The sequence below is a fragment of the Diospyros lotus genome, chromosome 15 (genome assembly GCF_014633365.1).
Source record: "Diospyros lotus cultivar Yz01 chromosome 15, ASM1463336v1, whole genome shotgun sequence".
Taxonomy (NCBI): Eukaryota; Viridiplantae; Streptophyta; class Magnoliopsida; order Ericales; family Ebenaceae; genus Diospyros; species Diospyros lotus.
In genome coordinates this window covers 21,089,602-21,104,282 of record NC_068352.1, presented here as the reverse complement: position 1 = coordinate 21,104,282, position 14,681 = coordinate 21,089,602, and the positions used below count along the sequence as shown (strand labels likewise).

At 36.6% G+C, this 14,681-nt stretch overlaps 1 protein-coding gene across 1 annotated transcript; it reads right to left on the bottom strand.

Annotated features, from left to right (window-relative positions):
* Positions 1-249: 249 nt before the first annotated feature.
* Positions 250-12,952, bottom strand: LOC127792505 (prohibitin-1, mitochondrial-like). The gene is made up of 6 exons (XM_052323012.1): positions 12,785-12,952; positions 4,346-4,533; positions 3,656-3,772; positions 2,511-2,681; positions 2,097-2,309; positions 250-812 (listed from the first exon to the last, which is right to left on the bottom strand). The coding sequence occupies exons 2-6, from the start codon at positions 4,520-4,522 to the stop codon at positions 615-617; spliced, it is 876 nt and encodes a 291-aa protein (XP_052178972.1). The 5' UTR covers positions 4,523-4,533; positions 12,785-12,952; the 3' UTR covers positions 250-614.
* Positions 12,953-14,681: the final 1,729 nt, after the last annotated feature.

The following is a 14,681-nucleotide window of genomic DNA, read 5'->3' as shown; positions in this document are numbered from 1 at the left end:
AAAGATTGGTATTAGATAGAGGGGGTAAAAAATAGTACAGCAAGTAACTGGAAATGTTCGGAGCATGGTCTCAGGCTCAGTTCAGGTGGTCTGCTGCTATGTATTTTCGACCTAAAACACTCAGTCGTCCAGAGTTGGATATCTGACATCTTGATTTTCGGAGTCGGTTAATAAAAAACATAAATCCATCAGACCACGGCATGAGATACACATGGCGCTATTACAAGGCTGTTAACCATAAGATGCACAGACGCCGTTACATATGTTTTGTTTCCCTTCTATTTAAAATGAATGCATGTTCCTGCAATTACAAACGTTCTGCTTCCCTGCTATTTAAAATGAATGCATGGTCCTGCAATTACAGTAAAATGTGGAAGGGAAGTAATGGCGCTTATTGAACAAGTCACACGTCCAGCATACCCATAGCTAAGTGTTGACTGGATACACGTCCAATGGATAATTCCCTCATTCCATAGAGAAAAAAGATGAAAGATAAAAGAAAAAAACATAAAGCCATCGATGTTTACTCCAGTGATCTCAACAAACATTGCACATATGAACTAACTCAGAAACAAAACCAAATGGAAGTAATTGAAAGTTGATAACCTGCTGGTTTATTTCTTCCCAGTGGTGCTCTCCAAGTTCATCTCCTGGAGGTTCAACAATAGGTCATCTGCACTCAAGAAAACCTTGTTCGCTGAATTTGAGATTGTATGTGCGATTTCTCTTGCAGCTTCAATTTTCCTTAGAGTAATAAATGCCGGATTATTGGCAATAGCTTGGCCTATCAGTTGGGCACTCTTGGCCTCACCCTGGATCCCATAAAGGAAAAGCATGTCATTCAAGCAAAGAATTTTCATAATTTATAAGGAAGAGATTGAACAAAATCAGCCTGTCTTCCACTGTGTCAAAGTAGTGCCCATAGAAACACCTATCTAGTCCTACAAGGAATACTGAGGGTGTCAAGAGGTGAAAGATTTATACATTAAGAAGCAAAATGAATGAAGAAAGGAACAGGGACATAGGGAAAATGTCAAATATAGCCATAAAACAAAAGACAGTTTTAACATCATTATAAAATAGGCAAAACAGGTTCAGATACCATGGTCATTATTTTTTCTTTCTTGAATCAATCTATGACCATTACTGGAATGACTATCATCCACATTTTGAGATTCCAGTTTACTGTGAGATGTATACTGCAAAGGCGTTAGAACCTTGATCTAAATCTTCTGATTGTACCATTGGAATTTGGCAAAGAAACTCTGCATCAAGAAGAAAAACTGTGGAGATGGTATCCCATAATTTTAGTGCCAAATCTTATTGGATATTGTGAAATCCAGATCTTGATCCAAATACGACCCTATTCTATATGATCCATTTTTTATGATTTGTTTACCTAATATGATGTCTTTCTTGTCAGTTTGATATTTGTGGCATGAATCCTAGTTGTTCACTAGATTAAGATCAAGTAAGAACAAGTCGTTGAATGAAATATAAGAGGGGAGACATGGCAATATATATATATATAAGAGGAAAAAATGGACTTTTTTCGTGTAACATTTTTTTGTAATAAATAATTATTCTCTTCTAAGAGGTTCCAAAATTATTATCTTCATTGTATTTACTGCAATTGCAAAACGCCTATATTTACTAACAGAAAGGATACAGACGAAAAACCAGGCACAAGAGTAACACTGCCACATCCACCAAAATGGTAAAATAGAGAAGAAATATCTCAAGAATTTTGGAAGATAAAAGCAAGGTGCCATGTATCAATCCAGCTGATCAAATCATGTCAAAAAGAATCACAAAATCATTTGGATGATAGCTGAGCTAATCATTCTCAAGTTCAGAAACAGATAGTCACTAGATAGTGAGCCTCAGAAGCAACAGTAAGATAGCTTCTTTATGACCAGAAGGTCATGGGTTCGAGTTGTGAAAACAGCATCTTTACAAAAAAAGCAAGGGAAAGCCTCTCACAACCCTCTCAAGGCGGGCACCCTTGTGCACTGAGGGCACTTTTTTTTTTTTTTTCAGAAACTGAATTGCATTTATCACTATTAGAGTTCTAGAACTAAGTATTTTTATCTCACCTGTGCCCGGATGATTGCACTTCTTTTGTCTTGCTCAGCCTTTTCAACAACAAATTTGGCCCTCTCAGCCTCTTGTGCAGCCACTTGTTTGGCTTCTATTGCAGCTGTAAACTCCCTCCCAAATGTCAGGGTTGTAATGGAGACATCATCCAGAGCAATGTTGAAATTTGCTGCTCTGTCTGTCAATACCTTCCGAATTTCCCTACTAACAGACTACAAGCAAGTAGATTGCTGAGAACCCAATTACAATGGGACACTATTTAATTTAGTCAGACAACCCAACATAGAATCAAACATGCCAAAATTCCAGAGCACAGAAAAAAGGATCCCATTATGGCTTTTTGCACCATAAGTTGTCCAGGAGCAGTAGTGATTATTATTTAAATACTCACATAGAAACAATTAACTTCCTACCTCTCTCTGAGTGATGAGCTGGCTAGCATTGTATTGAGCAACAACCGCTTTCAGTGTTTCATGAATAATTGAAGGCAGGACTCTTTCATTATAGTTCTCACCAAGAGTTCGATAGATAGTAGGTAACTGGTCTGGCAGAGGACGGGTAAGTACTCGAAGACCAATTTTTACCTGTTCAGTAACATCAAGAGCATGCTAAGAAAGGAATAAAACTTGGAAGAAGTAGGATTACGTGTATAAGATACCAGTCCCACAAACTTACTAACATAGTTTTAACTACTGTACTAAGTAATGGAAATTACTTAAAACAAACTAATTAAGAAAACTACTTACTCAAGGAAAGGTCTCTTGCAAACTTCAAGCATCAAAATATACCATACTTGATGACAACTCAAGAGGATAACAAAATAAGAAGAATCCAAAATATTTACTCCTCATATTGGCTAAAAGGTAAGGACAGTCCATGTGTACAAGGCTCCCACAGATGCAAGATCTGTAGAGGGACAGCTGTACACAGCATTACCCCTGCATGAGAAGAGAGACTGTTTCCATAATTTGAGCTTACCACACCCAACTAACAACAAGGCCACCTCACCATTGCACCATGCACCAAGATTCATTATCATTGCAGGAAAGTCTTTTTTCTGTTTTACATTTACGGTGAACTAAATAATGGTAATAAAAACCCTCTCCAAGTTGATAGAACTAATGAATATGTGGAACTACTATTAAGGATACCAATTGATCGAGTGTACCCAAAGAAAGTAAAAGGCATACCTAGAGACCAGCACAACACACCGTGAATCACTACACAAGATCACATTACTTGGAGTTTCTAAGCAACTTCTACATCTATATGTACAGAATATCTATATATGTAGTTGTATATCTATATATACGGAAAATAAAAGTGTTATAAATCATATACATGATTAACAATAAACAAACAAATCAATAACAAAGATTATATAAAAGAACTCAAGTTTAATTGACAATAAGTTTTTCTTAAACTCAAGGATTCATTAGAATAGAGTATCAATAATGCTGATGTAGAATCAAGGTTTAAAATACAAGTTCAAATGGATTGCTTTTCAAGAAACTTGGTCAAATAAGAAAAAATGAGGTAAATTTTGAAAGGAAGATACCATCTGGAGATCACGACTTCCTGAAGTACTTTCCACCAAATGTGGGCGAGCACGAACATCATAAATGACAGGCCTTTCAAACCATGGGATCATCAGATGTGTTCCTTCAGGATATACCTACATTCAAGTAAATTTAGTACACAGCATAAAGAAAATAATTCTTAAGAACAAGAGAAGAACTTATCATGCAATGCAATAAAATATAAACTTTTTGTCAATCCAGATTTACACTAATCAAAGAAGAAACAAGCATCTCTAATTATCATCTAACAAATAAGATAAGAGCAAGAAAGAAAATTAACTGCCACAGTAGTGAAAGCCCACCGTTAAAAGTCATGCATGGCAAAAGAACATGTCAATTAAATTAAAATCATCATCATCAACAACTACACCTTATCCTAACCAAGTAGGGGGGTGGTGGCAAGGCATTCACAATGTATAAAATTAAAATTATTCATCAAATTTCCCATGGCCATCCAAAATCAGGTATTATATTAACATTGAAGTTGCAGAAGTTATCCTAAAACATATTAAGGATAAAAGGGGCTAAAGGCAACAAGTTATTTAACTGCAAAAAGCAATCAGAAAGAAAATTATACTCATTTAAGACGTGAAAGAAGTAATCTAATCTTAGATCTCATCTTGAAACAAGTTTTTTATGCAAGTAACAAATACGAAGGGAAAACAAACCTTGTCCTTGATGCCAACTATACGATTGAAGACAATAGCCCGGTGCCCACCTTCAACATTGTAAAGACTGTTAGCAACCCCATACACAGCAAGCCCAGCAATAGTCCCTAACTTGATTAAAGCAGAAGCAGCAGCACCCCCTGGCACCTTTGGAACTTTAACATTGTTGAAATTCATAGTCCAAATTCCTGATAATAGATAAGCAATATATGACTAAGAGGAAATTGAAATGAAGTGTAACTCAACATAAGTCAGTAAGCACTCTGTCAGCCATTGTTAATGGGTACCAACTAGAGATAGAACAGTAAGCCAATATAAGGGGGATGGATGATGAGCAGCAGTATCAGATGGAGATCAAAAACAAACAGCTATGTTGAAATGATAAACAGTGACATGATGACTTTTAATAAAATGACTAAGCAAACAATCAACATTCAGAAGGAACAAACATACAACAACCACAACAACAATCACAAGTCTTAATCCACTAAGTGTGGTCAGCTAATGAATTCTAGATCTTGTCATGTCCCTAGGAGGATTAGAAGGGTAATATTGTGATAGGGATAAAATAAAGGGGTAATATTGTAATAGGCTTATATTAGTTTATTAGGAGATATTTGGTTGTTTGTTAGGAGCACATGGGTGTTGTTAGAAATTAGTTAAGGAGCTACCTATGCCTATAAAAAGGCCCATTGTAAGAAAAGACGAGGATGCTTGAATTGTTAATGAAACTATCATTTTCTCTCTAAGAATTATCTCAAATCTCCCTCTCACTTCTCTCTTCTGCTCTCCCTCAATTGTCTCTAATTTCTCCCCCATTCTTCTTCAATTTTCCCTCTATACATTCTGTTCTTAATCCTAAACCTCTCGGATCCCTCCGAATGCCAATTTCAGCCCATTATGAACCCTAGGTTCATGACAAATGGTATCAGAGCCAATCTTTCATCAGCTGTGATTCCAGCAAACTCATAGCAATTTGGTTGAATGACTACATCCCGACGGTGGTCGAAACTAGGGATTCTCAACTCTTGATAGGTGAGTGCAAGCAGCGATTCTAATCAGATTCCGAGGAATCAAAGGACGAGTCATAACCGAGAGAACAAAACAACTCTCAGTACGAAATTGAGAAGCTAAGCGCAAGACAGTTTCAAAAATCGGGCATCATTCCAGCAAATTCAAGTAGCACCGGAGGCGACATGAATAGTGGAGCATTTGTGATTGGAGTGGGTCAATAGGTGAGCTAACTTGAGGCGACGCAAACAAACAACGTTCGCGATTGGTGTGGGAGTCCGTTGAAGGTGGTGACACGGACAGCCAGGAGGGTCGCGACTGGAGCGAACAGTTGGAATAGTGAATTCTGCAGGTGGATTTGATCAGCAATTCAGTTGCAGATCAAAGACACTCCTGTCCGAATTCTGAAGACATAGACGGCCATTGAATCTTAGAATTGATTCCGAGGCACGAGGAGGTGAGATACGGCCACGATTCTCGGCAACCCAGGCAAATTCAAGGAGCTGCCATCTACTAGTGGTCCTCGGCCCAAAAGGTCGTGACTGGAGTGGGTGACGCAAGTTGGTCGGACGACTATAGTGGGTGACCAAAGGTTGACGCAAATGGCTAGGAAGTTGCAACTGGGGCAGGAATTCCAAGTGATCGCGGTTGTGCAGTGGGTTTCAGGCAATCGTGGTTTGGTCGGTGATTGGGCAGAACCTAAGGAAGGAAGCATTGATGCATCACTGATTGGGTGCGAAGCTTTCCATTAAAGAGTACAAGTCTGACCAAACCCAAGGAACAGTCGCTGAACATCGACGAGTGCGATTCAGTCTAGAGAGATTTCCAACTGAGTTAATCGAGTAGAATCTTGGCCGCCAACTCCTTCTGCTTGATTTAATTGAGTCCAGAATTGAAGGCGAAACAGACCCAGCTCTTGGTGGGTTCCGTTTGAGGCAGATTAAGTCTGGGCGACTTCTTGAAGCAATGAGTGAGGTGGCGCTCATTAGCCGTAAGCCACAAATTTCGTGTGAGAAGTGGATGCTTCTAGCTCATCCAACTCGTTGATTGTTGGTGCTTGAGGCTGTGAGCAAAGGGAAACAAATGTTAATTTTGGCTTTAAATATTGGTTGAAGAAGAGCGGTATGTATAGAACCCCTATCCCTTGGTCTTCCAAGTGTCATGTCTGTGAGATGTCGACCATGGGAAGCAGGGCACAAATGAAACAAAATGGGTCACAATTGCAATCGAATGATGCTACATTTTCAGTGGTTAATTTTCAAGCAAGAGAGCAGCCTCAATTGCAGCAAAACAGTGCTGTATTTTTAGTGGGATGTCTTACTCGAGAGGTTTTGGGAAGTAGTGCCCACGTCAGACAATCAGATCCTCAATGGCAGCAGAAAAATGCTGCATTTTCAGTTGACCAAAAGCATCAAACATGGGGAAAGGATTTTGAGAAGGAGATCAACCAAGGACAAGGAAAAAAGAAGTGGGATTGATGAAGAGTGTGAGGAATTTGGCCTTATAATCCACAAGAAGCTGCAGCAGTTTGCGATGATACGAATCAATAAGTATCGTTACAACTTCCCTGCTAAATACTTCGATGATTATTACGAAAGTTTTAACAAAGACGAATTCCTTAAAATAGAGTCGCTGAAGGAGAAATTGAGGAGGCGAGAAGCAGATTCATTGCTCACCTCCAATGTTGAGCAAAAGAAGTATATCAGTTTAAGCAAAATTGACAAGGAAGATGCCAACTCATTACCCTCGTTGGCTAGTGCATGGGCTAAAGGATTTGGGGGTGTTTCGGATCAGAAGTTTGTGGGAAATGGAATAGCATTGGATCAAGAAAATCTGACTAAAGGACCCTTAATCTACACAGATATTGGGGCTAGAATCCTTCCTCTTATTTTGGACCTACCAAAAGCTAAGGATTCTCTGGCTTGGAGTAAAATGGGCAACGAGGGGGTGGAGAGGGCTGAGGAGTACATGGAAGAAGAGGGTGAGGATGAGGAATCGAAGAATGGCAGTCTCTCAAGCACTCTTACTAGTGTTGAGACACTTGATGCTATTGATTTCTGGAAGCAGCAGAAGAAGGAACCAGAAAAGCCTCTTAACCAAGTACTTGAGGAGAAGGAACAGGGGATTGCACCGGGCACCTTTCTTAGAACATCTCACATATATGTCATTGGCATGGGCACACAAGACAAAGCAAAGGTAACATTGCAGCAAGAAGAGTTGGAGGTAATGTACAGATTTTTACCTATAGAGAGGATTGAAATTCTGTCCATAATTGAAAAGGATGGGGTTGTAGGGCTGACGACACATTTGGAACCATTTTTAACAGCCCTAAGGAAGAGGCGGATGGCTGAAATTGTTGTGGCAGCAAGACATAATGTTGTTGCTGCTGAGGAGAAAGAAAAGAGAAGGCAAAAGAAAAAAGAAAAACAAGATAAGAAGAAAGAAAAGCAAAGAAAAAACCACTAAGTGAAGATGGGCATTGGATAAAGAAGCAACGGCTAGGTGGTAATAAGTTTCTTGGGGACAAAAAACATTTCAAGGGGGGGGGGGGGGGGAAATTGTCATGTCCCTAGGAGGATTAGAAGGATAATATTGTGATAGGGATATAATAAAGGGGTAATATTGTAATAGGCTTGTATTAGTTTATTAGGAGATATTTGATTGTTTGTTAGGAGCACATGGGTGCTGTTAGAAATTAGTTAAGGAGCTACCTATGTCTATAAAAAGGCCCATTGTAAGAGGAGATGAGGATGCTTGAATTGTTAATGAAACTATCATTCTCTCTCTAAGAATTATCTCAAATCTCCCTCTCACTTCTCTCTTCTGCTCTCCCTCAATTCTCTCTAATTTCTCTCCCATTCTTCTTCAATTTTCCCTCTATACATTTTGTTCTTAATCCTAAACCTCTTGGATCCCTCCAAATGCCAATTTCAGCCCATTATGAACCCTAGGTTCATGACAGATCTCAAGTCCTACCCTCTATAGGGTTATTATAGCATATGCTATGTCACATTTAATAGTTTCCAACTAAGCTTTTTTTTTTTTTTTTTTTGTCTTCCTTTACTTCTTTGCTATACTTCCTATATTTCATCCACTTACCTAACAAACATGTCTATTAGTCTTCCTTTGAAATATTCAAACCACCTTGATCATGTTTTGCACATCTTATCTTTAATAGAAATACTCCTTAGGATGTATAATCTCATTTTTAAACAATCCATACACAAAAATGAAGCAAACATGGACATGTTAAAATGCCAAAATGAATTCCAATGACAAACACTAATTTACTAAGGAGCAAAAATACATGCAAAAATATGGAACATGTCCCAATTTGCCTAGATCTCTGATGCTTGTCTTCTTCCTTTCTCTCTGCAAAAGCTCGTGGCCAGCTGCTTATCTTTGTCAAGAACGACAAGCAGTGACAGACAGAGGATGGGATCTGATATAAATTGATGAAGAAGACAACAAGGGGACTATAGATAGAGGTTGCAGCAAATTCTCCAACTTTTAAGAGTTGGTTTTTAAGAAGAGAGTACTAGAGCCGTTACCTGTTCTTCTTAGTCTTCCTCCTTTCTCTATGCAATAGCTCAGGACAAGACAAGCAAATCTTCTTCAAGGAATACAAGCAATGAGGACCAGAGGATGAGATAAGAAAAGACCACAAAGTGACAATAGACAGAGGTTGTACAGATGTAGAGAGTTCTCTGAGGTTGGGTCTTTGGTGGCAGCGGCAAGGAGAAAACGTCTTTCGATGGTCTATAAATGTATTTGATCTATAACCCTAATAAAAATATTTAAAAATGAAATATTTTATAAAAATTATTTAGTGAAATAGCATGAAATATCTATTCTCTAGTCTATTACTAGAAGCCGAGCACATGTGAGGCGTGTTCAACTCATGTATCAATGTATACATATATATATTTGCTCTAAATTTGTTTGGAATCACTTGAAAATTGAACAATTTATTTTTTACACTGTTAATTCATTTCACTACTAAACTTTTCAGAACCCAGCACTCTTATTTGTTTTTTTTTTTTTCTCTTGACTATCTCTCTTTTTGCAGTTTTATTCTTCCTCCTCTCTCTTAATCATCCATTTTTTTTCTACTACAATTTTACCAAACTAAGACATGGTTGCAGAGGAATAAACCAAGTCATTTTTCTTCTCCCAGTTTTTCATTTAATTCTCTAAAGGTTCCTACATCACCTCTCTCTCTCATTCATTTGGGTTCCAACTTTATTAGTAATCACATTTGAATAAAGAGAGTTGAGTGAGAAAGGGAGTTTGAATAAAGAGAAGAGAACATGTGAGAGCTATAATAACAATGGCATTTCACACTGAAACTTGTTAAAAGAATTATTTTTGGTTTTTAGAATTATTGAAGGTATTCTTGGGATTATCAAAGTTTGATAGGGCTTCAAAGGCGGTAATACCAAATGTGGTGTTTGCTTATATAATAGAATAGATAAGATTTCAAATGAAGATTTATTTATGGCAATTGGAAGTTGCAGGTTAATTAGTTTTTGCAGACAAAATTTAAATAAAGATAAGATTTAGTGTAGTGGTAAAATAGGTTTATTTCAAGTTGGATATCATGATTCAAAACTTGTTGATATAATTATTTTTGGTTTTTAGAATTGTTGAAGGGTATTTTTGGGATTATCAAAATTTGACAGGGCTTCAAAAATGGTAACACCAAATGTTGTGTTTGCTTATCTAACAGAATAGATATAAGCAAACAAGGCAATTTGGTGTTATGAGCAAGATTTGAACTCACGATCATTAATTATAATTAACTTAATTTTACCACAACACCAAATCTTATGTTCATTTAAATTTTGACCAAAAAGAGTAAAAATTGAACTGCAACAATTGTCAGCCGTGAATTTTTATTCAAAATCTTTTATTCTTTTACTTGTGTATGCAAAGCACTGGCTACACCTCGCATGTATATATATAACTACAAAGCTTGAGTTATATTAATGGAAAGAATAAAAATTTATTCTATTAAAATAGCATCAAATATAAAACTTAAAGGATTTACCAAAATTCATAGTTATAATGGGAGCAACATAAAAGTTATTTATTGAAACAATATCAAATCTATGTTTATAGATTATGTTCAAAATGGAAAATTAAATTTTATTTTGTCAAAGAAATGAAATAAACTAAAGACTAAGGAGAAAATCATAAACAAGGAAGATCAAACTTAACTCTTCTTCCTTAGGGGAAAAAAAAAATATAAGTTTAGATCCAGATTTGAAATTGTAAAAACAAATAAAGGGAGGAAAAAAGTTTAAAAAGTAAAAGCATACAAAAAGATAATTAATACAAAAAAGAATAAATAGTTATGAAATTGAAAAAGAAAATGGAAAAATTAAGATCTAAATAAAAAATTAAAAAAAAAGAAGACAACTCAGCCAAGAAAAAGGAAAGGGAAAGAAATAAATTTTAATTAAAGGAAAAAAGAAAAGGAAGAAGAATCTTTTTATTCTAAAAAAAGGAATAAAAGAAGATATCTAATACACACACACACACACACACGAAAAGAGCAAATAAAGAAGTTAAAAGGAAGACAAATGAAATTGCTTACCTAAATTATAAATTTGAAATTAAAAGGAAAAAAAGTGTGAATGTTAATGATGAATGTTAATCTTGAATTATGATTATTAACCTTTTGTATTCAGAAAATTTTGTCTCAATTATCTTGCCTGTCTTGTTTGATGTCTTCACTCTTTTCAACCCTAAACTCCTAATCCCAAGTCCATCAAAAACATTAAGAATTTTGGTCCTTATATTGGTTTCTAATTTATATAGTCAAAAGCCAAACAAATTTTTTTGAATATTTATATGTTTTGTTGGCATTCCGCCTTAGTGCACCAAAATGTGCACTGAAATGTACAGTGACTCGAAGAGGAAAATCGAAGAAGCCTGCCCTCTCATGTTGCGTTTTGAGCAAAGTGATGTACCATGTCCCCTACTGTGTTCCACATACCGAGCAATAGCATTCCGCAAACTAGGTAACTATGATCCCAAGATAGTAATCTCTATAAAAATTTGGGAAGGAATGATAGAGAAACATCAATAGATATATAAAGTAAGTAATGTAGTTATGAAAATAAAGAAATTTGCATTTTTATATACACATACATATTAGCTTTATGAGTCACAGGCAGCAGCATAAAGTTTTTGAAATTAGAACACCTAAAAGGGGAGCCACTATTAAATATGATTTTTATTTTATAATTGATTTCCAAACCATTCTTTTCAAATAGTGATGCACGTGAAATTCATTTAAATGACGAAAATAAATGTTCTTACGATGGACATGGGTATCCTCAAATTGTGGAGAAGTGTCCAATAATAGAAAAATTAAGAAATAACAAGCATGGATGTTTAGTGTTTTAAGGAATGGAGAAGTGTCCCATTCCTTAACAGGACCAAACATCTATGGTCATTTCTTAAAGCATGGATGTTAAAACACTAAACATCCATTGCTTAAGATACTACATGGTGCATAAAGGCTTTGAGAGCTGATATCAAGTGTCTGGTAGAGAAGGGTAACACAATCAAAATAAGATTATCAACAGCCACATAAAACAGACCAAATCAGCACAGCTAGATCATTAAGCTATTGGAAATGTAGTATAAAAGGAAGAATTCCAGAAAAGTCTCAAGAAAATTAAGCTGCTCATTCAGACTTCTAAAAATGCCCTCCCATAGAGAATCAAATAAGTTATAGTTCCAAAATTTCTCCTCCACCCCAACCCTAATGAGAAAAGTCCAAGAGTTTTATTAACATACGTACAAATAGATCTTGGGACTTTGGAGATTTTATTTTCTCTCCATGACTTGCAATGTAAACCATCAAAGGCATCAAAAAGGATATTAGAACATTAAAACCATCATCCTCATCCCTAAAGTCTAATTTGTGCGGATATATTATGCTACATCAACTGTATAACAGTTCATAAGACTTGCTTAAAAGCAAGTAAACAAATGAAGAGCCTAGCTAGGTAAATATCCACTTAACTGAACCTAGCAAAATTGAGTCCAATTCTGCATGCTCATTATTTAAATTTCATAAACATACTCTTCAATAAAAAATGCACACACGTTGATGAATCCGAAAATGACGATGAGCACAAGCGCACGGTAATTAAACGAACAGAATATAATCAGGAATCCTGTATAACACATCTCATTGAGCCTCGAGAAAAATATTAGAAAGATTAAGTGCGAAAGCCATTTCCACATGTTAATAACTTCCAGCTTGAGGCGTGGCTCAAAGTGAAATCCAACCACGGATTTAATCCCAAGAAATTGACAATAAGCACCGAATTTTGACAAACACAAAAGACAAATAAAAGCAAACATATTCTGTGACTAAATCGCACTGCTACAGGTAGACATAGAAAGTACCTTATGGAGGCCAGGAACACAGATGCTGAAGCTCGAGAGAGAAAGAGAGAGATAGAAGCGGTGGGGGTGTGGTGGGTTTAGGGCTTATACAGGGTCGAGACTCGAGGCAGAGAGAGACAGGAAGGGTTTAACGATGTAGGGCTTTTGAGGGGTTTTTATTTGGAGTCGAATTTTTGGGAACAAAAGAAAAGGAAACTGTCAGCTTGGGTCGAGAACCAGGAGAGTTGGCCCAGCCGCCCAGGGTCCAACTACTTCTCTCAACAGCCCATTACACTGTATATTTACAATTTCAATCACGTATTTGATACTTCAATAATTTAATGTCAATGTGAAACCTTTGAGATGAAGTGAATAAAGGTGGCGACATGATGTAGTAGCAAAGCATTCGAAGTTTTATACAAAATATTAGGATTTAAATTAGTGTGACAAGTTAGAACAAAATATCAAGATTTAAATCAGTGTGACAAGTTAGAAGACAGAATTATTACTAAAATGTAGTAATAAGATTAGGAGACAAGTTTCACATGAATTGTGTCAAATGTCTAACTTTAAATATATATAGATTTTATCCACATCTCAATTTATCAAAAAAGTGCATTAGAGGAGAAGGTCACTCGCTCTTGAGAATTAATTAAGCGAAATTCAAATACTCCAGATAAATAAATAAAAAAATTGGGTTAATTTTGTACAATTGTTCAATATAAGTTTATTAAGTTGAATCTATGAGAGCTTTCTAAACGCCTTGTCACTGTCATTGTTATGGTGTCATTTTCTGTTTTTTTTATTTTTTTTATTTTGGGTGTGTATGTGATAATATGAGAAGGAATGGCTTTCCATTTGGGTTAGAATTTCTTAATTCAAGTTTCACCCAAAGATGATTTGGTTCCTCTATAAATAACATTAAAATTTCAGAAATCTTTTGAACTTCAATAGCAGACAAGCTCCCACGAGGCGCAGCAACTTTGCTCTTCTTCATTGTCGCTTCCTTCTCAGCTTCTGCAACTTTTCTCTTCGTCCTTGTCAAAATCTGTAGAATAATCTCCATTGTCATCCTCATCCTTAGCCAATTTCTCAAGTGAAAAGGCTTCTGATCAAACCCTTTTTGGAGTAGGGTCCATCATGTGGTTTGAGAGGTCAACATCTACCATATATATAACAACGACAGACTTTTGTATGGCTTTGTTTGGCTACGCGGTTTGACCACTTATAAGCTATTCATTTAATGTATAAGTTGTCAAACTTATTTATTTACCTGTTTGGTATCCTTAATAGCTTAAAAGCTAAACAGCTTAAACTCTTATTTAATAGCGTTTGTAGAAAGCCATCGGCCACCAGCTTTCGTAAAAACGTTGCAGAGAGCTTCTTGAGTTGATCAACACATTTACAATTTTACCCTCCTACATTTCCAATATTTACACCTCCTATCCCTCTTCTCCCATCTTCTCAGTGCCTCCTCCATTACCACCGTGCTAGATCTCCTCATCCATAAACGGTCGTCGTTGCCGCCCAACACCATCGCCTTCGCTGCCCAGCCCAACTTCGCAAGACACCCAGCACTGTTGCCATCGCGGCCTAGCACCGCAAGCCGCCTCGCTGCCTAGTGTTGCCATCGCCACAAGCCGCCCCCGCCCTACTATCAGATCGCCGCAAGCCTCCATCGCTGCCCTACTAGCAGATCGTCGCCATCGCTATCGCCAACGCCCCATCGCGTCGCCGGCCGTCCATCCCCCTCATCTCCTCCGCGTTGCTGCCATAGCCGAACTATATATATATAACAATAATACATAAAATATATTATTATATAACATATATAATACATATAACTTATAATTTATAATCTTAATATATTTTTAATAATTATGTATAATTTATTAATATTTAATGATAAAATTTATAT